Below are 13,649 nucleotides of genomic sequence, written 5' to 3'. Positions count from 1 at the left end.
CGCCTGTCTCGCCCCCCTTCCCCCCCCGCCCCCCGCCAAGAGGGCCTGGGAAGGAGGGGGGCTACCCACACCTAGGTCTTGGCTCCAAGCTCCAGGTTCCCCCTAGCCTGCCGGCCCTAACCAGAAGCAGAGTGAGAGACTAACCACCATGCCAATCACCCAGCCACTGTCCCCCAGCCTTGACGTTCCACCCCTGACCCCCCTTCTGTAGAGACGACTGAAGAACCTCCCTCCGATGGACCTTGGACACCCCACCCTCCCACTCTGGGGGGAGGAAGGGATCCTGAAAACCAGCTCAGCGAAACCCAAATGTGTCCTGGGCAAAGTCTCTGCAAGTCCTGGCCCGGAGGCTGAGACTGAGGGGCCCCCTATCCTCTCCCCTCCTCTCACGGCAGCAGATGCTCTGGGGACTCAGTGTGCAGCCCGGTCCTTCTCCGGCCTCAAGTTCCCTAAGGGATGAAATGGGTGCAGGAAAGCAGGGCCCAGGCCCTAAAAGGAGCACCGGTTGTGTGAGGGGGCAGCTGAGATCAGGCCCTGGTTGGCTGGCACAGGCCAGTGGTAGAGCCATCCTAGCCATCATGCACCACACTGAGCACATACACCCACTGGCTTATGGGGACCCTTAAAACCACACGTGAAGTTAATTACTATCCTGCTTTGTAAATGAGAAAACGGAGAGTGACTTACCCGAGGCCACACAGCCACAGAACGCCCGAATTAATTGCAAAACCTTTCTCTTTCTACTGAGCCTGTCTGCTTAAGTAGGTTTCGAAGGTCCAACTCTAAATAATAATGTTCAGCCCTGGCTGGTTTGGCTCAGCGGACAGAGCGTCGGCCTGCGGACTGCAGGGTCCCAGGTTGGATTCCAGTCAAGGGCACATACCTGGGTTGTGGGCTCCATCCCCAGTGTGGGATGTGCAGGAGGCAGCCAATCAATGATTCTCTCTCTTCATTGATGTTTCTATCTCTCCCCTTCCCTTCATCTCTAAAATCAATAAAAAGAAATTAAAAAAATTAAATAAATAGTAATGTTCATGTCCTGCTGTGAAAGGGAGGAACACACTTACCCCTACCCTCCTGGGGTCTTTCGGCTGTGGGATCACCAGATAGACTTGAGACAGATTAACAAGAGAAAATGACCAAGTTTAATCTCGTATGTACCTGTGGGAACCCCACATGCATGAGCGGTTCCGAGAAAGGGAAAATGAGGTCCATATGGCATTCTGGGCTAAGGATGAGGTAAGGCACCTTGGGCTTCCGAGGGGAGGCACTTCACACCCAAAACATAAGAGCAGATGCTCAGTAGTTAGAAGTCTGCCCTGCCTCATAGCTAAGTCATAAAAGGTCAGTTCTGGTAATGACTCTTCTGATTGGCAAAGCCCCAATTTAAAGTCTTCCAGGGAGAGGTAACAGTTTCTCGATTGCCTTCAGCTCAAGATAAGTCACAGACCCAAGTGGCACATCGCGGGGAGTCCTGCTCTGAACCCTTTCACTGCCTTTTTTCTCTTTCCTCCTCTCCTGAGAGTCGCTGCAAGATGCCCCTCAACCCGGCCCTCCTCCCCCAGGCGGCCAGGCTGTCCTGCGCCCCGGCCCGCACCCGCGCCCCCTGTGCAGAGGCTCCCTCGCCCCCCACTCCGCGCTCCACGGGAGGGGCACCTGGCTTTGGAGAGGCGGTTTGGTCTTTGGAGAGGCGCTTTGGTCTTTGGAGAGGAGGTTTGGTCTTTGGAGAGGAGGTTTGGTCGGATGGGCACCCAGGACCATGGTTAACTTTAGGGGGAGCTGAGCCGGGGACGCGCAGTGGGGGCTTCGGGAAGGGGGTGGGCCCCGGGAGGCGTAGAAAAGGTGCTTCCCGGTCCCTGCGCCCCGCCGCTGGAAGCGCCTTCAGTTCCTTATCAAATATTAACACATTTCTCCTGCCGCCTCCCAACTAGGAGAATAATTAAGAGCTTGGCCTCACCATTAATCTTTAAACGAAAATCACCCCGGCCAGAAAGACCGGCTCAACCGGGGACCTCGGGTCTCCCGGTGTCCCCAGCCGGGCTCCGGACAAAAGCGCGGGGAGGCGGGGAGGCGCGGGAAGGGGGCAGCCCCCGGGGACGAGGAACTCAGGGTCGGGGGCGGGGGTGCCAAGGCCCCGCCACACCAATGTGTTGCCGTAGCTCCGGGCGGAGAGGAAGGGTCAGCCCCCCAGCCCCCAGCCCCGCGGGGCGCACAGCGACAAACGGTGGCACCAGGAGCCGCCTGCGACGCCGGAAAGGGCGAGAAGCAGCGGCGCGCGTCAAAGCGGCGGGAGAAGCATCCTCCCCACGGCCCCGCGCGCTCCTCTCGCCCGGGGCCGCCGCGCACCCGCGGGCACACGCTTCCCCCGCACAGCACGTGGCCGTTCGTGTGCGCCCACGAGCTCGCTCGCGCCCCGTCCGCCCGCAGTCGCCGTTCCCGGCGCACGCGCCGCCCGGGACGGACGCGCAACCGGCGCGCACCGGTGGCCGCGGGCGCGGCCTGGGCGGGGGCGCGGGGCTGGGGGCGCGGGCGGGCCACCGGAGGGGCAGGGGCCGGAGCCCAGGCGTTCACCTGCGCGGGCCAAGGGCCGGGAGGCGGCGAGGGCCAGGAGCGCCAGCAGCAGCCGCATCCTGCGCGGGAGCAAAGACGCCGCCGAGCCGGGGGTCGCACGCCGAGGAGGCCGCCGTGGGTGCTGCGGCCATAAGGGCCGGGGTTTTATAGCGGAGCCGCGACGGGAGGGAGCCCCGATCCACGGGACGCGGGTAGCGGCTCCTCCCCCTGGCGGGGCCTCACCTCCCCGTGTCCTGAAACCACCCACCCCCCACCCCCACCCCGCTGTACGCAAGAGGCACCCCCACCGATTCTGCGTCCTCTCCTCTCAGAGGAATACCCCCCAGCCCCCTACCCCCCCACCCCACCCCGTTCCACACCGTCCCTGGTTTGGGATCAGGGTAGCAGCATCGCAAGGTGCTTGAGCCACGCAAGATGCCCGGATTCCCGATTTGGACCATTTTGGCGCGGCCCGGGAGCAGCGCTCTCGCCTCTGGAGAAGCCCGTGGGGACCTCAGGGTGTCTCTGGGGGCTTCAGAGGCCTCGGGTGTCTCTGGGGGCTTCGGAGGCCTCGGGGACCTCTGGGGCCTCGGGGGGCCTCGGGGGGCCTCGGGGGGCTTCGGGACGCCTAGGGTTGGGGCGGGCCGCGGAGGTAGCCTGGGAGGGAGGACAGAGTTGAGGATGCGCGTTGGTGTGCGCTGACTCCGGCGTCCCCACTCGGAGGGTTGCGTCTCTTTCCCAGGCAGTGGCCGCTGATCCTCTGTCCCATTTCGTTTCCTCTTTCCTCCCAGGCTGCTCCCTAAGAACTTAATTTCCAAGCAGAACAAAGACCCTTCTTTCAACAGAGTGAAGAGGCCCCTAAGTTACCGTGAGTGTCCATGTGATGCCCAGAGCAGGAGGAGGGCGGTGGGAGGGGGGGGGGCGGGGGGGCAGAATTGAGAAATGAATTGCAAAGGAGCTCCATGAGAGCGCAACCTGCGGGGTCAGGGCGGGGGGCCCGGGTCCTGTGGAGCCACCCGCCACCCCTGAGATGAGAGGGAAAGAAGAGATGGTGTCTGAATGGAGCCCTAGTTCTCTCTTGCGCCAGGATCTCCCGACGAGTTTAGGGAGAGAGGAGCTCCCTTGAGGGAAGCCTAGCCTTTGGGGCGATGGGGCATGTAATACAAGGTTTAACCAACAGCCTCAGCTCCACCACTCCCTCTCGTCTCGGGAGGGTGCGGAGCTGTGCGTCCCCGCGGCAACGCCTCTGGTCTCCTTCGCGGCTCTGAGGGCTCTCCTCTCTCCTCCTCTCACTGCGCATGGGGTGCGGGCCTCCGTGGCAGTTTGGGAATCTTAGACTTGGGTGAGGAAGAGGGATGGGGAGCCAGGCAGTGGGCCAGGGCCCCCCTCCATCAACAGGAAGCCCCCATTTTCTGATCTAGGCCCTTTCCCTGCTGTTGTCAACTGCTCAGCCCCCACCAGCCTTTGAACCTAGGCTCGGGACCTCTGAAAAGGGATTGCCTCCCCAAGAATACCTGGGTAAAGGGGCTTCCTCCTTGGGTAGAGCTTCCCCCCGCCCCCCTCTCCTGGCCCAGGATCACTCAGCCCCAGGAGCACCTTTGATCTTATGGAGGCAGAGGGCCCCCCCCACTCAGGCTCCAGGCTGGGGGGGGGGGGGGGCTATTGTCCTCACTGCTTTAGACTTGAATCACCAGTCTGGCCCTGGGAGGGATTTCCCCAAGGGCCTTTTTTGGGGAAGTGGATGGTTGTTCACAGGGCTATAAATCCTTCAGGACTGTGGACGGGCAGGGCAGGGCGGGAGAAGCCTGTTCCTGGGAGTGAGGTCGACCTCAGAGGGTCCGGTGACCCCAGGCCAGCCCCACCTGGCAGGAGAGGGACTTGGAGACATTTGTGGGGTGAAGGGGCTGTTGATCAGCGACTCAATTCACTTCAAAACCCATTGCATTGGAGCCCCCAGGGGAGAGGAGTGTGGGAAGGGGAGCTGCTCCCTAGGTAATTATGCTCTTCTCAGGTCGGTGCACCCCTATTGTGTTTTGGGGCCAGCAAGATGGGGAAGGAGAGCCCGGCTGGAGTGGCTCAGTTGGTTGAGCATCATCCTGTGCACCAAAAGGTTGCAGGTTTGATTCCTGGTCAGGGCACATACCTAGGTTGCGATTTTTTTTTAAATATATTTTATTGATTTTTTTACAGAGAGGAAGGGAGAGGGATAGAGAGTTAGAAACATTGATGAATCAGCTGCCTCCTGCACACCCTCTATTGGGGATGTGCTGGTAACCAAGGTACATGCCCTTGACCAGAATTGAACCTGGGACCCTTCAGTCAACAGGCCGGCGCTCTATCCACTGAGCCAAACTGGTTAGGGCCTGGGTTGCGATTTTTGATCCCTGGTTGAAGAATGTTCAGAAGGCAGCCGATCGATCTTTCTCTCTCTCTCTCCCTCTCTCTTTCTCCCTCCCTCCCTCTCTCCCTCTCTCCCTCTCTCCCTCTCCCCCACCCCTTTTTCTCTTAGGATATCTTGGATGAGGATTAAAAAAAAAAAAGCTTGGGCAGGGGAGGAGGTAAAAGATGGGCATCACTACCCTGGCTGGGTAGCTCAGTTGGTTAGAGCCTCACACCAAGGTTGTGGGTTTAATCCCTGCTCTTCCTCTGACTCAGGGCAACCTTGGGCAACCTTCCTACTCCTCTCTTTTTGCAACTTCCTCATCTCTAAGGTGGGGATGGCAATCTCTGCCCTTCTGACCTCTGCCAGTAAAGTTATTGGGCTCGCTGTGAGCCTGCCCCTCCCAGCCCACACTTCACAACCGTCCTGGTGTCTGGGTGTCACGCTGACCCGAGACGGATGCAGAGTTGAATCATAGTTCTCATCCTCTGAGGATCTGCACGTACAAGGCCCTTCCAGGAACAGGAGGGGGGCACTGGGCAAGCCAGAGGGCTTGGCGGTCAGACAACCGTGGGGTCACATCTGGTCGCCTCCACTTGCTCTGATATCAGCAGAGCCTCAGTTTCCCTCATCTGTAAAATGAAAACCATACCCCTCACTTCCTCTTAGGTTACTGTGAGCATGCAGTGAGCTGAAGCCAGGTGGGACACATTAGTACACGTGACCATGACCTCTCAGTGGAGGTCCCTCCTCCTGGATTAAACCTGACCTGAGGCAGGTGTGGATGTAACATCAGGTGGCTGGGGACATGGGGCTGAGTCCAGGGAGGGGCCCTGGCATCAAGGCGGGATGAGCAAGGCTGAAGGGCAAGAGGGAAGCCCCAACTGCAAGGGCCCTGAAAATGTGAGTTTCGGACTCAGCCCTTCCTGGGACTCCGATTGGCAGAGTGGGGTGGAGGCACCTATCTCAGCACTGCACTCGTGGTATCCACAGGTGAGAGGAAGGATAGAACATATCTCAAAACAGAAAACTACCTGCGTTCAAGGGGTGACATGGGCAGACAGAGTGTGTAGCAAAAACTTCTAATGGGCTTTGGCATGGCACCACCCTGGTTCACATCCCAACCTGGACACTTACCCTTCAGTGTTCTGATCAGCAAAATGAGAACAAAGACACTTCCCCCCCATAGGTATGGTTAGGATTTAACTAGATGATGCTGGGTAAAGGGTCTGGTAGAGGGCGAGGCACTTAGAAAGCTCAATAAACCTCAGCTGTAATCACTGTGAGGGCAACAGTGGTATATGCCCGTGAATATTACAGGAGCCCAGGGCAGTGGCACCTCACCCAGCCGGAGGTGGGGAATCTAAGAAAGCTTCCTGGAGGAGCTGAGTATTAGAAGACAAGTAGTTGTTAATCCCCAAAAGGAAGGGAAATCCAGGCAGAGGAAACAGAATGAGAAAAGGCATGGAGGTGGGCTGGGTGGGTAGGACCATCACGTGAGAGGGGAGAGTGCTGAGAGGAAACTGGAGAGGTATTTGGCACCAGATGGGTAGGATTTGTTAGTTGGGATTAGAAGGCTGGACTGATCTGTCCTTTGATAAGGGGTAGATATCAAGATCCTGATTTTATAGGCCAGGAAACAGCCTCAGCCACTCGGCCCTAGAAAGGGACAGGGATCCTTGAGTTACAGAGCGGAAGCTGAGGCTCAGAGAGGGCAGTGACTCGCCCAAGTTGCTCAGCAAGGAGAGAACAGAGCTGGGATTTGAACCCTGGTCTCCCTCACCCTGATGTTCTTTCCATGCCATCTCATTCCCCGAAACACACCTTTCTTCCATGGGGACCCCCAGCCCCCAGCTCCCCTTGCTTTCTGCATTCTCCTCTTTGCAGAGACTGCAGTTTTTGCATCCCTGGATATTGAGATTAAACCCACATGTAATATAAGATTTAGCCAATAGCCTCAGCTCCACCACTCCCCAACCTGGATCTCTGCCATAGTCTAGCAGAGACAAGAAAGCTCCTTTCCTGCCAGCATCTGTGGAGGCTGCAGTCCCCCTTCCCCCACCTTCAAACCTACCTTCTTTCTCTGCACTGTGGAGAGAATCCCGCGGGAGCAGAAAGAGGGGCACAGAGAGAGTGCTGGGGGTCCTCATGGGGAAAGACAAGGGCTTCCTTAGTAGAGGGACTGGCAGGCACTTCTGCCCCTGAACATTTTGAAGTCATAACAGCAGGAACAAGCACGGAATAATCCGGCTCCGGAGAGGACATATGTTCTGTTCCTGCCCTGCAGAGCTCAGGAAAACTCCCCCATGGCTCTCCCGCCCCTCTCCGCGTCTCAGCCGCCGGAGCCCCAGCTGACAACAGCAGGAGGCTGAGATCTGACAGCGCTTCCTTGCATTTTCCAAGTGTATTCATTTACGTTCTGGCTTTGTAGTGGAAGGACCTCTAAGGAGGGCGATGAGGGTGCAGCCAGGTGGGGAGAAAAGGGAAGAGCCACGCAGGCAGCCTGGGGGGGAAGGGGACAGTCCCTACTCCATGAATGCAGGGAAGAGGGGGGGGGAGACAGCCCCTACTCCATGAATGCAGGGAAGGGGGGGGAGGGGGACAGTCCCTACTCCATGAATTCAGGGAAGAGCCACGCAGGCAGCCTGGGGGGGAAGGGGGACAGCCCCCACTCCATGAATGCTGTGGCAACAACTTCCTTGTGGGTGTGCGGCAGGTGAGCATGGCGAGGGGGTGGGGATGGGGAGAGGGGGGTGTTGTAGTTTCCTTTTCTCTGATTATCCAGATAATATCTACTCAGTGTAGAATGTTTGGGAAGAAGCAAGGGGGAAGCGTGACCAATAACCTTGTCTTCTGAAGGCAACCATTTTATAATTTGACATAGTGTTAAGGGAAAAAAATCTTAATAACCTTAATTCATCGGTTTCATTTTCCAGCCTTCCCTTTTAGTCTTTATCAATATGCAAAACACTATTGACATAGTGAACAACTGAGCGTCCTGCTTTTTAACCTTCACATTTTACTGTAAACATGAGTCCGTGTTACCTCACAGCCTCCACAAATGTCACCTTGCAGCTTCACAATGTACCCAGTGTTAAAAAAACAAAAATAAAAAACACCAAAAATTCAGCTGAGTAAATCTGAAGCTCTAATGGGCTTTATTAAGCAATTCATGAATTGGGGTCTTAGAAAAAGTCCCCCTCCCCCAACCTTTCCCCTTTGGCAACCATCAGCTTGGTCTCTATTATCTGTAGATCTGTTTCTGTTGTGTGTGTGTTTTTTTAATATATGTTTATTGATTTCAGAGAGAGAGAAACATCAATGATGAGAATCATTGATTGGCTGCCTCCTGCATGCCCCACACTGGGGATCGAGCCCGCAAACCGGGCATGTGCCCTTGACCGGAATCGAACCAGGGACCCTTCAGTCTGCAGGCCGACGCTCTATCCACCAAGCCAAACAGGCTAGGGCTGTTGTGGTTTTTAAAATTGATTTAATTATTTTTTATATTCCACATAAAAGTGAGATTGAACAGTATTTGTCTTTCTCTGTCGGACTTATTTCACTTAGCATAATACCCTTTAGGTTCACCCATGTGGTCACAAATGGCAAGTTTTCATTGCTGAATAATATTCCATCCTGTATACTATCATGTCCATCTATTGATGGACACCTAGGTTGCTTCTATATCTTGGATATTATTAGCAATGCTGCAGTAAACATAGTGGTACGTATATCTTTCCAAATTAATGTGTTTGTTTTCTTTGGATAAATACCCAGAAGAATAATTTCTGGGTTATGTGGAAGTTCTAGCTGTAAATTTTTGAGGAATCTCCATATTATTTTTCATAGTAGCTGCACTAATTTACAATCCCACCAACAGTGTAGGAGTGTTCCTTTTTCTCCACATCCTTGCGAGCACTTCCTACTTGTTGATTTATTGATGATAGCCATTCTGACAGGTGTGAGGTGATATCTCATTATGATTTTAATATTCATTTCCCAGATGATTAGTGATGTTGAGCATCCTTTCATTTGTCTGTTGGCCATCTGGATGTCCTCTTGGGAGAAATGCGTATTCAGATCCTCTGTCCATTTTTTAATTGCATTGTTTTTGGGGAGGGGTGTTTGCTGTTAAAATTGTATGAGTTATTTTTTAGATTTGGAAATTAACCTCTTTGTTAGATGTATAATTTGAAAATATCTTCTCCCCTTCAGTAGGCTCTCTTTTCGTGTTGTTAATGGTTTCTTTTGCTGTGCAAAAACTTTTTAAATTAGTGTAGTCCCATTTGTTTATTTTTTCTTTTGTTTCCCTTGCTCAAGGAGATATATCCACAAAGATAGTAATAAGAGCACCATCAGAGAGTTTCCTGCCTTTGTTTTTTCCTATGAGTTCTATAGTTTCAAGTCTAACATTTATCTTTCATCCATTTTGAGTTTATTTTTGTATATTTCTTTTTTTGCATGTGTCTGTACAGTTTTGCCAACATCACTTATTAAAGAGACTGCCTTTACCCCACTGTATATATATTTGCCTCCTTTGTCATGGATTAATTGACCATATAAACAAGGATTTATTTCTGGGCTCTCTATTCTGTTGATCTATGTATCTGTTTTTATGCCAGTACCATACTGTTTTAATTATTGTAGCTTTGTAGTATAGTTTGAAGTCAGGGAGCCTGATACCTCTCACTTTATTCTTTCTCAGGATTTCATTGGCTATCCAGGGTCTTTTGTGGTTTCATATAAATTGTAGGATTAGTTCTAATTCTGAGAAGAATGCTATTTTAATAGGGATTGCATTGAATCTGTATATTACTTTAGGTGGTAAGGACATTCTAACAACATTAACTCTTCTAATCCATGAACAAGATTTATCTTTCCATTTGTTTATATCTTCTTAAATTTCTTACTTCAATGTCTTACAGTTTTCAGAGTACAGTTTACACCTTTTTGGCTAAATTTATCCATAGGTATTTTATACTTTTTTTTTTTAAATATATTTTATTGATTTTTTACAGAGAGAAAGGGAGAGAGATAGAGAGTTAGAAACATCAATGAGAGAGAAACATTGATCAGCTGCCTCTTGCACATCTCCTACTGGGTATGTGCCCGCAACCCAGGTACATGCCCTTGACCGGAATCGAACCTGGGACCTTTCAGTCCGCAGGCCGACGCTCTATCCACTGAGCCAAACCGGTTTCGGCGTATTTTATACTTTTTGATGTGATTGTAAATGGGTTTGTTTTCTTAATTTCTTCTTCTGATTGTTATTGGTGAATAGAAATGCAATAGATTTCTGTAGATTGATTCTGTATCATCCTTCAACTTTACTGAAGTCATTTATTAGTTCTAATGATTGAGAGTTTTTATCATAAGAGGATGTTGAATTTTTTTCATATGCTTTTTTTCTGCATCTGTTGAAATGATCATATGGTTTTAGTCCTTTATTTTCTTAATGTAATATATCACATTGATTGATATATGGATGTTCAACCATCCTTGCATGCCTGGGATGAATCCCACTTGGACATAGTGTACAATCCCTTTAATTAATTGTTGAATCTGTTTTGCTAACATTTTGTTGGTAATTTTTGCATCTATGTTCATCAAGGATATTAGCCTGAATTTTCTTTTTTTGTAATGTCTTATCTGGTTTTGGTGTCAGGGTAATGCTGGCATCATAAAATGAGTTTGGAAGTGTTCCTTCCTCTTCAATATTTGAAATACTTTAAGAAATATAAGTATTGCCTGACTGGCATGGCTCAGTGGTTGAGCACTGACCTATGAACCAGGAGGTCAGGTTCTATTCCTAGTCAAGGCACATGCGCCGGTTTTGGGCTTCATCCCCAGTGTGGGATATGCAGCCAATCAATGATTCTCTCTCATCATTGATGTTTCTCTCTCTCTCTCTCTCTCTCTCTCTCTCTCTCTCTCTCTCCCTCTCTCTCTCTCTCTCCCTCCCTCCCTCCCACCCTCCCTCCCTCTCCTCCTTTCTCTCTGAAATCAATCAATAAACATATATATTTAAAAAATAAATATAGGTATTAATTCTTCTTTAAGTGTTTTGTAGAATTCATCTGTGAAGCTATCTGGTCCTCGACTTTTATTTGTTGGGAGTTTTTTTTATTACTGCTTTAATTTCACTGCTAGTAATTGGTGTTTTTAGATCTTTTTATTTCTTTCTGATTCAATCTTGGGAGGTTATATACTTCTAAAAATCTATTCATTTATTTAGATTATCAAATTGGGGGATATAATTGCTCATAGTATTCTTTAATGATTTTTTTAAAATTTCTGTGGTGTCAGGTGTAACTTCTCTTTTTTCATTTATGATTTTATTTATTAAAATCTCTTTTCCTTGATGAGTTTGTCTATTTTATTTATCTTTTCAAAGAACCAGCTTTTAGTTTTATTGATATTTTCTGTTTTTTTTTTTATTTTGTTTATTTTCATTCTGATCTTAAAATTTTCTTCCTTCTGTTTAATTTGGGTTTTGTTTGTTCTTCTTTTTCTAATTCCTTTAGGTATAAAGTTGGATTATTTGGGATTTTTCTTTAGGTAGGTTTGTATAGCTCTGAACTTCCCTCTTAGCACTGCTTTTGCTACATCCTATAAATTTTGAAAAGTTGTGTTTTTATTTTCATTTATTCAAGATAGTTTCTGATTTTTTGTTTGATTTCCTCTTTGATTCACTGGTTGTTTAGTCTCCACATATTTGTATTTTTTCATGCCATTATGATGAAAAGGATGCTTGATATGATTTCAATCTTCTTGAATTTATTGAGGCTAGTATGGCCTAAATCAGGCATGTTAAATGAGTAACGTTGAAGATCTAATTGTCTTTATTCAGCAATTTATCTATTGGGTAGCACCCCATCTAAGAACTAGAAGGGTACTGTGGGGGATTTTACAAAATGAAAGGTTGTTATAGGAAGAAGGATCAGGCAAGGGAGCTAGTAACAAAGGCAAAGAAAGGATTATTTTGAGGCCAGGATATCTTTTTCTTTTCAGTTGGAGGGAGCCTTCCTGGTGGTTGATCAGAAAATTCCAAACTGGTGCATTAAGATTACATTCCTGTGAGATGTTGAAACTGCACTTAAATCAAGTATTAAATCTAGGTTTGGTTATAATGGGCTTTTAGCATGAGGGATGGCATTTTGGGCCTGTGACTTTCTCTTTAGCAGGCAATATCCCATCTGGCAAGTAGAGAGGCACTCCAAAGAGTTGTACAAAGTGGAATGTTTTTGTAAGCAGAAAGAGGTGGGATTAAGAGAGTGGATTATTTCAGGCAGGAGGTCTTATGCAGAAGTGTCTGATCAGGAAATTCCAGGCTGATTGGTTTAAAATTCTACTCCTGGAAAAGGCTGAAACTGAATTAGGTTAGTTATTAAATTTTGGTTTAATGATATGGCTTAGCAAAAGTGACTTCATTTGGCCTGTTTCTTTCTTTCTTTTTTTTTTTTAAACACCAAATTGTGTCATCAGCTCACTTTTCATGGAAAATAACGATGCAGGGAACATCTTCCCAGTGGAGGGGCAGGGCCACAGGCTGGGGAAGGAAACCAGGGTCCCAGTTTCTCTCCCCGGCTCCTCACAGAGCAGAACTATCATCAGCTCATGAAAATAGTTTGGAGGTGGGATAAGGATGAAGGCAAAAGATTTGGGAGCCACCACCCTTTAAGGGACCCTCCGAGGCTGTTTGGAGAATCTGAACCTGGAGTTCTCTTTGCTTTCTGATGTTCCTGTAAAACAGGGAGTGTGTGTGTGTGTGTGTGTGTGTGTGTGTGTGTGTGGTGGGGGTGGAGTAACAGGGGTGTTTCTGTAGATTTGCAGGGTAGAGAGGTCACCGAAAGGGGACTGGGCCTAGAGCAGGTCTGCCTCAGGCCGGCCAGTAGTGTGTGGGTTCATGCAGGAAAGATTTCACAATATGAGTCCAGGTGATTTTGAGAGCTTGTTTATTAAAACTGGGAACAGTGAGACAAGGAAAGGCTTAGCGTAGAAGCAGCAACAAGAGAGCACCTAGGCGGCTCTCAGCTTTGGCTCAACAGAAACGTTATAGGAAAGAAGTGGGCCATGCTGGGCTGCGTGGACTCACTGAGCAGTAACAGTCACAGTGAAAGAAGTGAGCCACGGTGGCGCTGCCGTTAGCTCACTGAGTAGTCAGAGAAAAAGGGGCCTTGGAGACAAGTTCAGGGGTCAGCCCAGGACGAGCTACCGCTGCCCATTGCTCCCTCAGTTGCAAGTCTCATGGGGACCCTTAAGAGTTTAGGAAAGAAAAGTAGAGATGCACAAATGAGAGGGAAGAAAGCCGTGGGCATGCTCCAGAGAGAGCCCGAGCTGGGTCTTTTTCTTGAGGGTTCTTACCTGTTTTCCAAAGATGGGAATTTTAGGGGAGAGCTTCAATAGAATATTGCATCAGCTTTATGCTGAAGTGCCAACATGAGATTTATTCCCCTGACTTCATCTGTCCTTGGGTGTGGCTGGCACACATGGCACTAACTTGATTTCTGTTATCTGTCTCCCAGAGTAGGGTGATTTGTGCTATCTACCCTCCGTTGCGGAGAAGTGTAAACCATTTACTCTTCGTGTCCTTGGTTAGGGAAGATAAGATTTTGTGATTTACTACATGGCTATAAACTGCTTAGCTGTTCAACTTCCTGTCTCAGTTTCCCTTTTCCATTTGTCCCGGCTTACTAACCTGCCTCAGAGAGGGTGT

At 49.7% G+C, this 13,649-nt stretch overlaps 2 protein-coding genes across 4 annotated transcripts in view; one reads left to right on the top strand and one right to left on the bottom strand.

The window, feature by feature from the left end:
• Nucleotides 1-2,816, bottom strand: part of CA4 (carbonic anhydrase 4) — a 25,663-nt gene extending 22,847 nt beyond the window's left edge. The window contains exon 1 of one of the 3 annotated variants that reach the window (XR_013997014.1): nucleotides 2,572-2,816. Coding sequence is in view for 2 of the 3 variants with exons in the window: in XM_081110670.1 (XP_080966796.1) it covers nucleotides 2,572-2,629 (58 nt within the window). In the remaining variant the exon portion in view is untranslated. The remainder of the gene's footprint in view (nucleotides 1-2,571) is intronic. The other 2 variants (XM_081110670.1, XM_081110669.1) reach the window with 2 other exon arrangements.
• Nucleotides 2,543-13,649, top strand: part of ZNHIT3 (zinc finger HIT-type containing 3) — a 24,456-nt gene continuing 13,349 nt past the window's right edge. The window contains exons 1-2 of the mRNA XM_081110671.1: nucleotides 2,543-2,685; nucleotides 3,342-3,418. The gene's annotated coding sequence lies outside the window, so the exon portion shown is untranslated. The remainder of the gene's footprint in view (nucleotides 2,686-3,341; nucleotides 3,419-13,649) is intronic.

The sequence above is a fragment of the Myotis nattereri genome (assembly GCF_964212035.1).
Source record: "Myotis nattereri genome assembly, chromosome: 16".
Taxonomy (NCBI): domain Eukaryota; kingdom Metazoa; phylum Chordata; class Mammalia; order Chiroptera; family Vespertilionidae; genus Myotis; species Myotis nattereri.
Note: the sequence above shows the minus strand (reverse complement) of the source record. Positions and strands in the feature narration are given on the sequence as shown.